At 36.8% G+C, this 15783-nt stretch overlaps 2 protein-coding genes across 3 annotated transcripts in view; one reads left to right on the top strand and one right to left on the bottom strand.

Annotated features, from left to right (window-relative positions):
- Positions 1-5607, bottom strand: part of LOC140158731 (exocyst complex component 3-like) — a 31954-nt gene extending 26347 nt beyond the window's left edge. Inside the window, exon 1 of one of the 2 annotated variants that reach the window (XM_072181927.1) lies at positions 5549-5607. Coding sequence is in view for 1 of the 2 variants with exons in the window: in XM_072181926.1 (XP_072038027.1) it covers positions 1484-1486 (3 nt within the window). In the remaining variant the exon portion in view is untranslated. Of the gene's footprint in view, positions 1-1483; positions 1622-5548 lie in introns of those variants that run through there. The other variant, XM_072181926.1, reaches the window with a different exon arrangement.
- A 4038-nt stretch (positions 5608-9645) lies between these two features.
- Positions 9646-14583, top strand: LOC140158233 (glutathione S-transferase theta-3-like). Its single transcript, XM_072181349.1, has 5 exons — positions 9646-9877; positions 10252-10339; positions 10814-10964; positions 13026-13193; positions 14193-14583. The coding sequence occupies exons 1-5, from the start codon at positions 9766-9768 to the stop codon at positions 14331-14333; spliced, it is 660 nt and encodes a 219-aa protein (XP_072037450.1). The 5' UTR covers positions 9646-9765; the 3' UTR covers positions 14334-14583.
- The last annotated feature ends 1200 nt before the right edge of the window (positions 14584-15783 follow it).

Below are 15783 nucleotides of genomic sequence, written 5' to 3'. Positions count from 1 at the left end.
CATGTTCGCCCTATATCTTCCCCGGGCGGACTTACCCCAAACTGGAGGGCGAACCTGCCCCATCAGCGTATTATGCAAAATATTGATAATTAAACCATTAAACAAGGTAAAACTATGAAAAACATGTTCTTTTAAAGTTATGTGATATCGGTATTACTCATACCACAGTTTATGTCCTAATCCATTTCTCCCCGAAGTTGTAAACATGATACGTTTAAGCTCACTTTGGACCCCTATACATTTTACCCTGACCCGACCCCTGCAACAAATCTAGTGACTCCCCAGAAGAGAATGAATGCCCTGTATACTCTTGCTAAATGTTTGCATTGAATATGTTATTGTTATGCAATGTTTAAACCTTTTTTGTGATTAGGGTGAACTTACCCCACCATATGGGCGAACCTGCCCCAATATGGGGCAAGTTCGCCACTTTGCAAAACTTTTTGTTTGCTCTATCCTGTTGCTATTGTAAGGCCTATAGGTCTGGGATTGTGGTCGTATATAGCTAAGACATATCTTTCACATGGGCTAATCAGATCATCCCTAACCTTAAAATTGACATCGCTAGGCTGGTCAGAAAAAAATAGGGCGAACACTCCCCGCTCTCCCCTAGTACTCTCAGCTGGTTAAAATTGCATGTTACACTGATTACATTACATCAATTCGTCAAGAAAAGTGGTCCAATTTGACAAATATAAAAATTGGTTATTGTAAATGAAATAGTTATCATTCAATATCTTTGGATGTTGAGAAAACAATTCATAATTAATTTTCATCATTACATATATTTTCACGACTTAAAACGAATTAATTCATAATCCATCATTAATTTGGCACTAAATGTTTTAGTAAATTTGAAATGCCACCGGTATCGTTTCCTCAACACCCCAAGCATTTCAGTTAATGGCTAATTTTAATTTCATTAGACCACTTTTTATGATGAATTAATCTCTTCATTATTATACAATACTCGGACAGATAACATTACAGATTCCGACTGTTTTAATTAAAATAACAGATACATTTAGAATATATAATATCAGAATATGCTTTTCAATAGGGCCTATATTTGCATCATTCAGCGACCTATACGCAGTGACCGAATAATATCTTCAGGCTGTCAAGTGTCAACATGACCAAGAGCATTGCATGATCATGATTTACCATTACTGACTATCGAAAGTGGATGTTATATTAAAACAGAGTAAGAACCTATTCATGTTTACCTAGTAGGCCTGCAGTAGGCCTATGTATTTTTATTTTCTTCATAAAACTGCTTATTTTCAATTATCAACAAATCGTTTAGCAAATAAGCATGTTTAATATTATCTGCTGAGAAACATAAATTCGCCAAACTATGATGCCGTTAGACTTGTAATAATCATGATATAGGAGCAATGAAAATGCCAAAGCTGTTGCACAGGCCTGTGAAAACACAATCATAAAAGTGTATGTTTAATTCCGTAGCATACCATAAACTTACCATTTTATTCAGGATTCAATCCCTATCGATGTAGCCTATTCTATAACAAGCAAAGGTATAAGACTATCTTTCCAGTTACAGCGTATCCGCCTGTGTTTCCGTGAATTCATAATACGCAATGCATGCGATATATGCGGGGTTTTACCTGCGTGTATTTTTAGCCGACATTCTAGACGACACAATCTCTCTTTAAGATTTAAAGGGACGCCCTTTACTATGATTGTTTGTGACAGTATGGAACTTTTACCTGGGAATGAGATTATATCACATATGGGGTATATTGATTGATGGCATGTTTGGCAGCTATGGTTTGATTTCTAACTATTTCAGCCTTTAGCCTAAACAAATTTGTCAAAGCAGACTCGTTTTGAAAAATTATGAGATAACCAAAGTTTATTTTATTCATTTTAGCGACAAGATTCACATGCATCCAAGTCCGGTAGAACCTTCTAAACTTATTCAAAAGTAGCCTAATGTTGAAATTTTGTCAAGGAGATAAATAGATAGGCCTATCTACTTGAGGTGAAATATATTATTTGCTCTGCTATTTTTTTTCCAACAAATATTTCATTGATTGCCTCATGATCATACGCCCGCGGATCTATTCAAAATCACTCTCCTGTATCGAAGCGAGGTCGCGTATTTAGCAAGTTTTGAAGATTTTGCACGTACAATTACAAAATTAATGTGCAGACTGCGTTGTAAATGCACAAAATTTTTCATTTGACAAGAGTGTCAACTACAGGGTGTCCCCCAAAAAGAGGCCTCTCATTGCGCCCTCTTTTTCTCCTATTTCAGAAAAGTTGATACATTCTCAAAATACGAAATAATTACACGAATGATGGACCACGTTATACGTGTTTTAAGTTAACGTGTTTAAGTTAACCAGTGAGGATGTGGTAGAACTTCTTGTGTTTATTAACTAGGCCTACCACATATTTACCTTTAGAGATAAGATTTACCACCAGCTTTTTGGTACTGCGATGGGCAACCTGGTATCTCCGATTGCAGCTAACATATCGCGGATGCTCAGCAGGCAATTGCTACGGTACCCCTAGATTGCAGACCGAAGCTATGGCTGCGTTATGTAGATGACAGTTTGAAAAAAAAGCGTCCATATGCAGAAGCTTACTGACACATCAACCAAGTTGACAAATCGAGTTCCATAAACATAATAAAGTGGTACTTTTAAATTGAACAAGAATCCAAAGGTAGCCTTCTATTCCTGGACACGTTGATAGTGAAAAAGGAACACGGCACTGCAAAGTTACTGGTCTACCGCAAGCCAACACATACAGACCACTACCTCAACTATTAATACCAAAAACTTGGTGTGATATGTACGCACATTGTAGGCTTACAACAGGAAAGACGGAAGAGAAGGAAGGACAAAGGGGAAGAAGAGAAGAAAGTCAACGAAGCCTTTGGAAAATACGGGTATCCTGATTGGACTTTTAAAAAGGTCAAAGACCACAAGCCCAAGAAATTGAATGAAAAGACTGATGATAAAACCAGAAGTAGGGGCATGGTTGTGCTTCCGTATGTTAAGGGTGTTACAGAAAGAATTTCAGAGTCACGAAGAGTTGCAACATGTCTACTGCGAAGAAACCGCACAGCACTCTCAGACAAACGCGATCCTAATAACACCACGGATGCATTATACAAGATACCCATGCACGAACAAGAATAATATATTGCCTTAAAATGTACTTTCTTTCATTTTAGAGTGTTAACCACTCAAAAACGGGTTGTCCTTCGTTCAATTAACTGAAAGAGTGGAAATTCATTATGTTACATTTAGAGAGTACATCATTGTGAAACGGGGTTTGGGTCTCCGCATATATAGAGCACAGAAGTGAGGCAGAGAAAGTGAGCAAAGCAGTAGGGCCTAACCACCAGAGCAGGCAGAAAGGAATACAACTAAAACATAATGTCGTAAGTTCTACTAAGTAAAAGTTAGTAAAAACGATGTCTCGTTCTACTAATCAATGATTTGTACGGCATGACAAGCGATGCTATATATTGGTTAGGCATGCTTAACTAACGTGCCTTACCAACGAAATGATTAGTACGGCATGGGTTTTACGAATTTCAAACCTGCCGTACTAACCTATAGGATCGTAAAAACGATGTCTCATCCTACTAATATTGGTTAGTTGGACAGGCTCAACTAACTAATATTGGTTAGTTGGACAGGCTCAACAAAGATTAGAACTCGTTTGACTGGCGGAACGAATCAGTTGTACAAATGTGATGTACGATGGTTGTGAAGGTGGAAAAGTAGGCCTATGCATACAGGTAATATTTCAAGTTATTTCTCTCAAAATGAGCACTAGATATTGTATTGATGGTGTAAGCTTCTTTTCTGTATGATCAGAAATGCTGTGCACATGTACATTGTGGTCGTAGAGACTAAAAGTCATAACTGCGTCACATCGCATGTAAGCTTATACATGTAGCTTTAAGCTTACATGCGATGTGACACAGCATCGTGACTTTTAGTCTTTACGACCACAATGTAGGGCCTACATGTGGCACAGCATTTCTGATCATACAGAAAAGAAGCTTACACCATCAATACAATATCTAGTGCTCATTTTGAAAGAAATACCTTGAAATATTACCTGTTAGCATAGTTTTTCACCTTCAAGTTTGTCGTTGCACAACCGCTACTCGGTCAGTCGTCTGCAAGCGTGGTCGAGTGCAGAACACATGATCGAAACAGCGGGAATGTTTAAAACATCGTAAAACCACCAGAGCTTTGTAAAACCAAATGGTACAACGAGTTCGTAAATGCTGCGATGACAGGGTTTACGAATTATCGATGCTGTACTAAATGTTGCATTGTCGTAGAACTTCCAAATCCAATTGGTAGGACCCACTCAACAACTATTATTCCTTCATTTACGAGTCTTGCATACGTCCGCTTAGTTACATATATCGTAAGACATCGTAAAAATTGGTAGAATGCGCTCAAGCAGTTTATTTTACTAATTTAAATTAGTAGAACACAACGAAAAACAAGCTTTTGTTTCATACGCATGCACAATTCGGCCATCACTGACCATGTCGTCAACAAGAATCATTCTATAGGAAAAGCTGAGGTCTGCGGCACGGGGCAAAATACTCACTTGATGAAGGAGGCTATAGAAATAAGCAATTAGTGGAGGGCACCACCATGAATAGAGACGAAGGATAGTACCAATTATCTTACATAGCCTATATTTGATGAGTTTCGAATCTGAAACAGGGATCTAAAAAATTCCTTGAAGGAAAACCAACTGGCGACTCCAAGATCAACGCTGGAACGCGTCGGTTGCCAATAGCAATTACCACCCATCAAGTGTTGATAAAGACAACATGTGCTGTTGAAACGTACACAGGTAAATGAACTTTTTGGATCGGATACTAAGAGCCTTATCTACTGAGTATTGGTATTATTAAAAATGACTAAGTTCAAGATTGTCTTTAAATACAAAAAAAACACATCCCGAGTGCAATCATTAAACAGCATTGCCATTAGGCACTGCATGCATGTAGCCTACTTTCACTTGAAAGTGGCTGTTTACTGTCTTTTCAACTTGCTGCTGTGCAACAGGTGAAGCAATTTCTACAAGTTTGCCTCTCTCTGGAATTTGATAGTTGAATCATTTTTTCCAAGCCTCTAAATCTACCCATGCCAAGTGTATGGCGTTATTGTGAAAATAGAGTGTTTTGCCAAGTTTTGCTAAGTACGAGCGTAGCGCCATAGAACGTATCATTTATGTCAACTCGATATGAATTATTATATATTAAAAAATGCATTTCAATTATGCTAATAACGTGAAAATCGATTTTTAATAAGGTTTCTATTGTTTTCCAATTGCCAATTGTCATTTTACATTTAGAAATTCGGTATCGTCCAGAAAAGAAGTTGTTCCGTTCCTATAATTAATAACATAAATAAAACATACAAACCTCAACACACATAACCCGCCCCAACAATTTTATATAAAAAAATCCACAACAAACATACAAACAAACAACCAACCAAACAAAAGTGTTATTTTGTTATTTTCTACTCACATCTTTTCAAGTTCTGATCAATGACATCCCCAGATTGCCTCTTGTGCCTTAGATAGCTTTAAGTATGATCAAGCCCTGGTAAAGTAGAACACGTTGTTTCCCGTCTACATTCACCATGTTCACAATAACATCTGATCACAGAATAGGTATACAGAGGCCTTTTTTCTATACTCAACAACATAAAAGCACGTCATGATGACAATTATGTACAGATAAGCTGTAATTGTGTTAAGCTAAATATATCCGGTACGTAGTTCTAATGGGGTAATTGCCATAATAGAGTACCCATCGACAGCAGTACAAGATTGACAATATTAAAGGAGTTATCAGATATTTTCTGCACAACATATAATTATTTTGTTTAACTTCTCTACCAAATATAGGCGGTCTCTCTGATCCACACATAATAAATACACTGTAAATAAAAATATTGAATGTTGAGTAGAAAAAGGAAAATTTAGGGAATGGGCTTTACCGGTGGGCTTAATGCTTAAGGGCTATTGGTGTCATTATTAAATTTGAGGGCAAAATGGGATATGGGATGGGACTTCTTTTGTTATATACTCGCAGTTATTTTTCTTGTTATTTATACCCTTCTGTTTTGTTATGTTTCGTATACTTTCTTTTTATTTACAACATAAGTCATGTCTCTTTTGGGGATCAAAGGTATAGCCCTGAAAAGGATTGTTTGGTTTGTCTTTGCTTCTTTACAAAATAACTAAACAAGTATATAGAAAAGGAATATTAAACAATTAAAAGCTAGATTAGTGTAGGGCCTATATAAGTGAAAGGCAAAGTTGCAATTAATATAACTCAGATCCTGGAAATAAATTCTTTCCAGGATCTGTGATTATAACTACCAACAGGGAAATAAACACGATAGTAAACAAAAAAGATACAGCAGAAAGATATTACGTAATTTTGATTAAACATATTAATTGGATGACGACTTTAAGGTGCATGTATGGGTCAGTGTGTTGCTCTGTCAATATATTACAGAAAATGAAACCTGCAAATCATACTTGCATCGTGGGATATAATACCGTATTGTTGTTTTGTCTACCTCTTATATTATTATAACCTACTTTGTTGGCATATGAACACCTCAGAAAACTACATGTCAGAGGCTACTTTTCCCACAAATGCAAGATATGGTAAACCAGAATAAGGATCAAAGTCAGGGTTATGTTTAGGGTTGTGTTTAGGCAATCGGAGGACTTATGTTATGGGTTAGGGTTAGGGTGAAGTTTAGGGTAATATGGTAAAGATTGAGGGTTTCGGTTATTGAGTTTTCGGACTAATGACCCCTCGGACTACCGACCTGTAACCATGGTAACCAATACTGGTATTTTGACACAAATCAACGTAAAGTCTCATCAGAATTTGTTTAAATAATTATTAAGATGATTTCTTATTTTGATTCATATAGAAGCTACTTGTATTAAAAGCCTATAATTATCGCTTTTTCTTAATACTATATATTATACATGTTATAAGTTTCATTGAAGAAAAATGAATATATAGGGTACCTGGGTCTGGTGATTGCATTGAAGTTTTCTTTGTCTCGGTCTCATTAGGTGCGCTTTTCGTGTGCTGTCAGTCATGATTTTTTCATAGGGGGCCAATGGGGGAAGGGTTGTGGTATAGGTGGAGGTTACTTGAAAATGGACGAAATCCAAAATATGAAAAGGTTTGACTACAAAAACGAAAAACAGTTTCCACATCGATACACCCGAGCACACAGATATTTCCAGCACAGCGAGTTTATAGCCTAGTACGCAGTCTGTGTTATACTACACGATTGAGAGCATATTGCATCATACGAGCTGTGTGAGATCTAGTGGAAAATATGATTCTGTGATTGGTTTTTGTCAAAACCACAAGTGTTTCCTTCATTCAATCAGAATTGTCAGAAATGCTATAGCAAGGCGAGTGTGGTAAATCCGTTGAAAACTACATCTCTATCAGATGCAATTGAAGGAAGGTCTGAATGAAATTTTCTCTGTGGAAATAAACTACGCAAAAAAAGTTTCTTTATGGTTAGGAAATTTACCCACTATTAAAATCTAGCGACCAATTTTGTACGTTTGCTAAATAATCGCATGACCTCAATCACTACCCTACGACACTACTGAGAAAAGATATGGATGTTTAAGTAACACGAGGTCGAAAAATGAAAATTGCAAAGAAGGCCATTCAATGGTTTTAGAGCTGATTCACTGATCCAAGACGGTTTCATTATTCCCGCCTTTTCAATTTTAATTTAAAGCATTTTAATTGATGCATGTTGGATAATCCTTTGCTTATTGTGCAGATGAATGATCAAAGACAAAGGTGAGTGGGTACTAAGACATTTACGTTTTGAGAGATGGATTTGGAAAAGGGACTCAAAACAGGTCATGATTACAGATGCATTCCTGGAAGCAGAAGGAATTGAGGCACTTGAGTGGCCCTCCAGAAGCCCTGATCTTAACCCCTTGGAGAACCTTTGGGATCAGCACAAGAGCCCGGGCACAAGAGACGATTCAACAAGAAGATAAAGGCAGATACAACTCTGGTGGGATTGCGTCGCATCGTTATCAACGAGTGGAACGGGGTTGAGCAAGGTAACATTCGACGCCTCATTAGGAGCATGAGACGCCGCGTTGCTGCTGTATACCAAACACACCCCACCCACCTCACAACCCACACGTCATTACAAGCATGCCTTTATACTGAAGATTGCACATTTGTTTATTTATATAACAAAAACGTTGTAAAACACATTTCTTTCTCACACTTGTGCTATTTACTGAAGACAGCCCATTTTGCTATCTACTGAAGATAGCACATTTGTTATGCTGAAGATAGCACATTCACATTAATATCTACTGAAGACAGTACATTTGCTATCTACTGAAGATGACACATTTGGTATCTGCTGAAGATAGCACATTAACTATATCTATTGAAGACAGCACATTTGCTATCTACTGAAGATATCACATTGTGATATCTGCTGAAGATAACACATTTGCTATATCTACAGAAGATAGCGCATTTGCGATATAGTACATTATTTTGCTATAAACTAAAGATAGCTCAATTTTGTACGTTGAACCATTGTACTTTCATTGTTGAACTTGTATCAATATACACCCCGACTAAGGTCATCAGTCGCTCGGCTATCTCGCGACAATAGCTTCGATTCCTGCGGGCTGTTCAATAATATGAGCGTGATGAGAGCAACATTTGGGGGAGAAGGGAAAGAAATTGTCTACTCCGGAAAATACGAGTAGCAACAAATGGATCGCACTATAGAGCCTATATATTTTTCGAACTTGCGGGTATCACTGATGTATATGTATATGTGATGCGATCAAGCAAAATCAGTCGGAACTCAGAAATATTAAATTTTCAGTTTCTTATAGGATAGTAAAAAGGATTTACAAGGCTGAATTTGGCAGAAAACCCCATTAAATTTGAACAACCAGTTCCAAAGATATAAGCAGTTAAAGAGTTTCCAAAACAGGAGGAAACAAAAGAAAAGTTTTCCTATGTTTGGCTATATCTCAAAATCAATATTTCCGAGTTCCGACTGATTTTGCTTGATCGCATCACAAATACACATTAATTTTTATTCAATTGAGTCAAAACAAAGCCGATGTCCCTGGCATGGTTAAAACGCCGCGTTTCAATACCGCAGGTCACAAACCAGGGTCGCATGTATGAATGAAGCGTAGCCTTGGTGAGTCATTGGACGCGATTCAAGCAAAATAAGACCTTTGTCGAACAAACACTTTTTAATTTAATATTATTAAGTATTTCCTAATTTACCGACGTATATGCTTTCAATTCTGTTTCAAATAAAAATCTGAATTTCCGATTTCAGGATGATCATTTAATTTTCTAGTTGCTGAATACAACAAAAATACAAAACAATTTGACCTTTGATTTAGCAATTTTGCTAAATCGAGTTTTTGCGACAAACGACCCATTTCGCTAAAACACGTTACATGTTGTGGGTTATAGAAAGCTCTTGCCCTTGTACCCTGAAAATATGAAAAGTCAACAAAAAGTATGCTTTTTAACATTTTTAAAGACACTGTTAATAATGCTTGACCCAGCAACAGCTTGCAACGGTGCTACCATTCAGCGCTGAGAACCAAGAGTCAGGAGTCCATGAAGGATCTCGCTTCTTATCCACTCAAACTTCAACGGACAGTACAAGACTCGATATGGGACTAGATATCTACTGTTTTATCGGGTCTCCCCCATCAAGGTCTACGGTGATGTTTGTGAAATTAAATCAAATTGAATACAATGAGAAACAAGTGGATATTCTGAAAGGTAAGTAAGCAAACAAACCATACTGTTTCAGCCTTGTCATTTTGTTTTATCGCTGAACATAATGTGAAAAGTAGTATTTTTTAAATTCTATTGCCGACATGATTGTTTGGACCAAGGAAGTGTCACTAGTGTTGATAAAATGTTATATAAAATTTATTTTAGCAAACATTTTGCAAAATATTTTGGCAACATTTATAATATTATGTTAGAAAGTTTTATGAAGCTGAATATATAGTATATACCTTTATAACCCGACATTTAAACATTTTGGAGTTTGTGTATTTTGTGTTTGCTGGAGAGCCGGGAGTCCAAACATTCTTGTCGATGGCTTGGAGCACAAAAAGCTAACTGCAATTCCTTTGTTTGTTTTATAGGAGAGCAAAACACCCCAGAATACTTGGCGTTGAATCCACGCCACACGGTGCCAGTCATGGACGAGGATGGTTTTGTAATTTGGGAAAGGTAAATTCATTCTTGTGTCTGCCTCTTTTTAATAAAGTGAAACTGCATAAACAGACTCGCTCCCCGTCACTTCTCTTCTCTCTCTCCCGTCCCACCCTCCCCTCTCTCACTCTCCCACCAGCTATTCGCCGTTTAAATATATAAGGCCACACACACACACACAAAAAACCCGACCGACCCAGATTTTGCGTTTTCTGACATTTTTTTTACTTTTTGATAAAATTATGTTAAAAATTAAGCAACAATTGGTTGATTTTAACTGGTTTTTTTGGAAACAATAATAACAATAATAATAATAAACCCCAACCGACCGACCCTACTTGAAAAGTCCATCCACCCGTAAAACAGGGTGTTCCTTTTTCGCTTTTATCACAGTCGCTTCTATATGCTTGTAGACGGGGTTTTACGGTATACAATATCAATATACAAATTCTATTTTAATGACATTATTTTGTACACTTGAATCCTATATAGTGCTGCGATTGTGAAATATCTAGCCGGCAAATACCAAACATCAGACCATTGGTACCCGTCAGATCCTCAGCAAAGAGCCAAAGTTGATGAAGTGCTGGAGTGGCGTCACCATAACATAAGAAAATGCGTCTCTGGAGTTTTCTATAATATTGTAAGAATTTATCTTTTCCAGTTCCCAACTATCATGAACAAATACATTTATATTTACAATCACAGAAATATTTATATTTTTAATATTAAATCAAAACTTTTTAAAGTGTAAGAATTAAGCTTATTGCGCTTGTCGATTTGTCGTATTCCTATACCGTATGATCCGACCGTGACAACAGGACTCTACACAGATCCGCATTAAAACGCATTCCTGCGATGCGTTTCAATTAATGTGTGATCTCCTCTTCTGAGCCGAAATACCGGGATAAAATTGACCAAATTTGTTATTCTCGTCTTCCGTTTGGCCTGTTTATCATGTTTAGGCCTATTATAGGCCATAATTATCCTAATTTTGACCAAATTTCAGCATTGAAATTGAAATATTTTAAAAGCGCTTCGCGCGCATACAACTGATTATGGAATTTTGGTACTGAGCAGGTCAGCTGACGATTTTACAATTTTGCCCCCGGGGGGGGGGGGGTTCTCAAGTTTGGTTTTGGTAGGGACGTGCCGCTGAGAATTTGAAAGTGGACCCATAAATATACCAATTTTTCAAGAAATTTGGACCCATTGATATACCAAAAGTCAAAATTTTCGGCCGAATTTAACCCAAATTGTCTTGGTTTTTACAAATTTTTCCAAAATTTTGGGAAAATTTTGAAAATTTTGGCTAGATTACGGAAAATTTGGGCTATTTTCCGAAAAAATTTAGAAAATTTTGAAAAAAGGACCCATTCATATACCAAAATAGGCTTTGAAAAAGGGGTCATTGATATACCAAGAGGCTGAAAATGCTACCCATATTTGCGGCACGTCCCCGTATGGTCATTTGTACTGAGTACCCCCCCGGGATTTTGCCACCTTGAAACTTAACTATATAGACAGTGTTACGAGTCGTACTTGACTCAAGGCCAAAATCACCTTTTACCCGAACTCACACGAATGCACAACACAAATACACTGTTTATTTAAGCTAACAAAATCTAAGTCTTTAATTGAAAACAGAGTATGATTGGTACATATAATAACAATATCGCATATACAATAAAATCACACAATGACAGTTTTACTCTATGACTACTTAACCAGCTGTCTTCTTGTTGGTGATCCTAGAGTTCTTGCAATGTTCTGGACGACTGATGTAATATATCCTTATTCGCTTGTCCTGCGAAGTCCAGTGTACACTTGCGCTTATAAATCCTTGCGTATAAAATCCTCATACGAAAATGATGATGCTTTCTCCAATCTCCTTTGCGCTGTTATCTCCACAAATATATCTCCTTGCGCTGCTTTCTCCTCAAATATATCTCCTTGCGCTGCTTTCTCCAAAAATGGTGTTTCTTTCACCAATCACTCTTTTTCCAGGGAACCGGTTTCTTTAACACAGCTCCACTGTTTCTTGACAGATGCGTGGCCTTCACAAACCCAGCAAACTCCAGCAATTTGACAGAAGAACTTTTAATCCTTTGATGAGGAAGAGCACTTTTGTGTGCTCGCTGTCTTCTTCGTTGCTGTATTAAAATTAGCTCAATTATTGGCTATATAAACTGGTTAAAATGTACTTCTTTTTGAAGCACGAAGACCATCACACACATGTGGAGTTTTCAATCTCCCATCGCATTCTGTGAAGTCCCAACAAAAGCCTCCAGCTTTTTATATCAGTACTCATGCAAAATTCCCATCATCTATTAATAAACCATTACTTCAATCACATTTTCACAACATTGCTGCAATCTTGGGATTTCCCAAGATTAATTATACACATTCACATTACATCACTTCCTGGGGGGTTTTCCTGATGGTGCAATAATGAACTGGGGCTTTCCAAGTTCCAAACATAGATCTGACTTTGTTTACAATAATTTGGGGAATTCCAAAATACAAGGGGTTTCCCATCTCATGAAATACTTTCAGCTTGTAAACAAAGTTAAATAATTAAATTAAATCAAATTACTCAGGGCACATCACAACAGCATATGGACAGGTAACTGTCATGCAGGATATGTACTTTTTTTTTTTTGATGAAGCTAAAGCTGAATTTGTGTTTGCTTGTTTGTTATAGAAACTGAAGCCAATTTTTGGTATGCCTGCGATAACTCCTGAAGAAGCGGTAGGAAAATACAGAGATCTTGATGACTCGCTGATCACGTTAGAGCACCAGTTTCTAAAGGATCAACAATTTCTGTGTGGAGATGAGATATCCATTGCTGATTTATTCATTGCTAATGAGGTATAACTGTTGATATTAATTGAAGAAAACTGAAATGTAAAAAAGGGTTTATTGTTTTAGCATAGGTTAAAAGAAGTCTCCGGCAATCACAACATTATGCCTTATATATAAGAAAAATAATTACCCCATGGATTTATTTAAAACAAACTCATAGTGACCATAAAACGAATAAAAACATCAGTCTCTCAGCACGCGATATTCAAAATTCCCGGGCGCCGAAATTGTCAAGTGCAATGACGTCTCAGTAATATAACAAAGGCTGACGACAATGGAGCACAAGTAACCATTACGTCATTAAACTTGGACAATTTCGGCGCGGGAATTTTGAATATTGCGTGTTGAGAGCCTACTGTTTTTATTCGTTTTTATGGTCAATATGAGTTTGTTTCAAATAAAACCATGTGATTCATGCTTGATAATTATTTTTCTAACATATAAGGCATAATGCTATGATTGCCGGAGACCCTCTTTAAAGGATATCTGGATTTCGACAGCAGTCAATGTGAAGCAGAAATGGAGATGGAGTATTTGTTATAAAGAAAGAGACCGACAAGTATTATGATGGATGAATGACATCAAAGAACATAGCAACACACGGAAGCGACCAACTCAGGACAAAGTAAAATATAAACTTATATACATGTCTTCCATGCAGTTATTTATACTAATAAGGGACCGTTCACAAATACGTATTAGGGGGGGGGGCTAATGCAAAGTTTTGACCCTCTTAAGGGGGGGCCTGGGAAAATTGAGTTTGTTTGCTTTTCTATGGGGTTGACCCATAATTTTCATGTCAAAAGGGGGGGAGGGAGGCTGAAATTTTGAGATCTGAAAAAGGGGGGGCGAAAATTTTTCGCGATGAGATTTTTTTGCATCAGGGGGCCCCCAACAAATGTTTATGAACGGTCCCTAAAAGTGCTAGCTCCAAAAGGCGAGTGAGTTTTCATTAAGCAGCAGTATCCTCAATAAGGATAATTGTTTGTTTGTTTTTGTTTTCAGGTATTTCAGGCAACCTTGTGCGAGAAAGACATTTTTGAAAATCATCCTAAATTTAGGGCGTGGATGGACCGTGTGCGGGAAGGATTGAATCCAGTATGGGATGAGATAGTTGACAAATGGAAGCAAAGGATTAGTGCATAGAAAATAAATACGGTGTTTATAGAAAATATACAACTAGCCTACCAGATGCTTTTAAGACGTCTAAAGAACGCCTGGACCAGCTATACAACAAGTGTTTAGCTTCTACACTCCATGATGTATAGTGCTCGAAATCAATAATGTTCCATTTTGTCTACAAAACTCAAATTAGACTAGAATTGCTGAATGAATTTAATCAAGTAATAACGGAGATATGAATAAAAAACCAATGTTTTCTTGAAAAAGTGTTGTGTGGAAATCGATTCGATTCTATGTAGGGGAACCCGGGGCAAAGTGGACCGAATGCGCGACACGAGTGCGAAGCCCGATACATGATATACTCCTACACATGTTGGTAACTCGCGGGTAGTAACATCAGTTTCCCAGTGAAGGTAAAATAATTTTGATTTTTTTTAAAATTCGCAATACAATACACGTTTTATTTTTGATATTTAACAATCTTCGAAGCAAACTTTATAAATCTAATGATATTTACTTAAAGTGTATGTAGCTGGGATGAAAAGCCGACGATCGGACGATCAATTGAAAATTTTAACCTTTCGTATTGAAGATATGAATTTTCCCCCCAAAAAACACCAAAACATTTAGGTGTTTTGAGGAAAAATGTATATCTTTAATATTTTAATTTAATACTTTGTCATAAAATGTGTATTATATCGCGAATTTCAACAAATCTAAATGATTTGATATCAGAAAGACATTCCTCGTATTCCGGATGCAATTCGATATGCCTGGTGTACTCTCAGCTCCCACAAAAATACTGTGCAAATCTGATTCCTTAAGCCATGTAACACAAAGCTACACAACAACAGCCACAATAACCATATCAATTTGATTTAATTAAATTAATTCAATAAGCCCATTCAATTAATGGAACATTAATGTAATACCAACACTGGTTGCTAACATGGTTAATGTTCAACTTCCGCGTTAGTGAATACAATTTATATAGTCATGTCTCTGCTTGGAAAGATTACATACCATTTACCAAATTAAATACCGAATACCGGTAATTAATTGAACTAAATTGATAACAAAGTTGTAGCTGTCACTGCACCGTAAACCTTGGCATGGGCGTTTTGCAGAGCCTGCATAGAAGAATTCAGTACAATGGAATGGATTTAATTTATGGTTTAAAATAAAATAGAAATTCTAGATACCCCTTTGCCAGTAACAAAACTTCAGTAGCAATACCTGGCACACATTTCAAGAGACCTCTGAACCCGCCTCTGAATCAAACTTTAGTCTGCTTTCATGAACAGAAATACGCCACCAGATTTTAAAAAACCTGGTCATGTTTTAGCCAACTAAAGCGTTTCGGATGGCGCTCCACATTAAAATTAAAAGTTAAACATGTTAAATAAAGTAAAGAATATAATGCTGAAAATAAATTTCCACTTGACCGAATTAATATACTTGTAGAGTTTCATGT

This window comes from Amphiura filiformis, chromosome 8 (genome assembly GCF_039555335.1).
Source record: "Amphiura filiformis chromosome 8, Afil_fr2py, whole genome shotgun sequence".
Taxonomy (NCBI): domain Eukaryota; kingdom Metazoa; phylum Echinodermata; class Ophiuroidea; order Amphilepidida; family Amphiuridae; genus Amphiura; species Amphiura filiformis.
The sequence above is the reverse complement of the archived record's forward strand: the minus strand, read 5'-3'. Positions and strand labels throughout refer to the sequence as shown.

Excerpts from the sequence above, each read along its gene's own strand:
- LOC140158233 (XM_072181349.1), top strand. The coding sequence starts at position 9,766 with ATGGGACTAGATATCTACTGTTTTATCGGGTCTCCCCCATCAAGGTCT. Across the intron at positions 9,878-10,251 it reads ACAAGTGGATATTCTGAAAG|GAGAGCAAAACACCCCAGAA; the intron begins GTAAGTAAGCAA and ends TTTGTTTTATAG. Across the intron at positions 10,340-10,813 it reads GGTTTTGTAATTTGGGAAAG|TGCTGCGATTGTGAAATATC; the intron begins GTAAATTCATTC and ends AATCCTATATAG.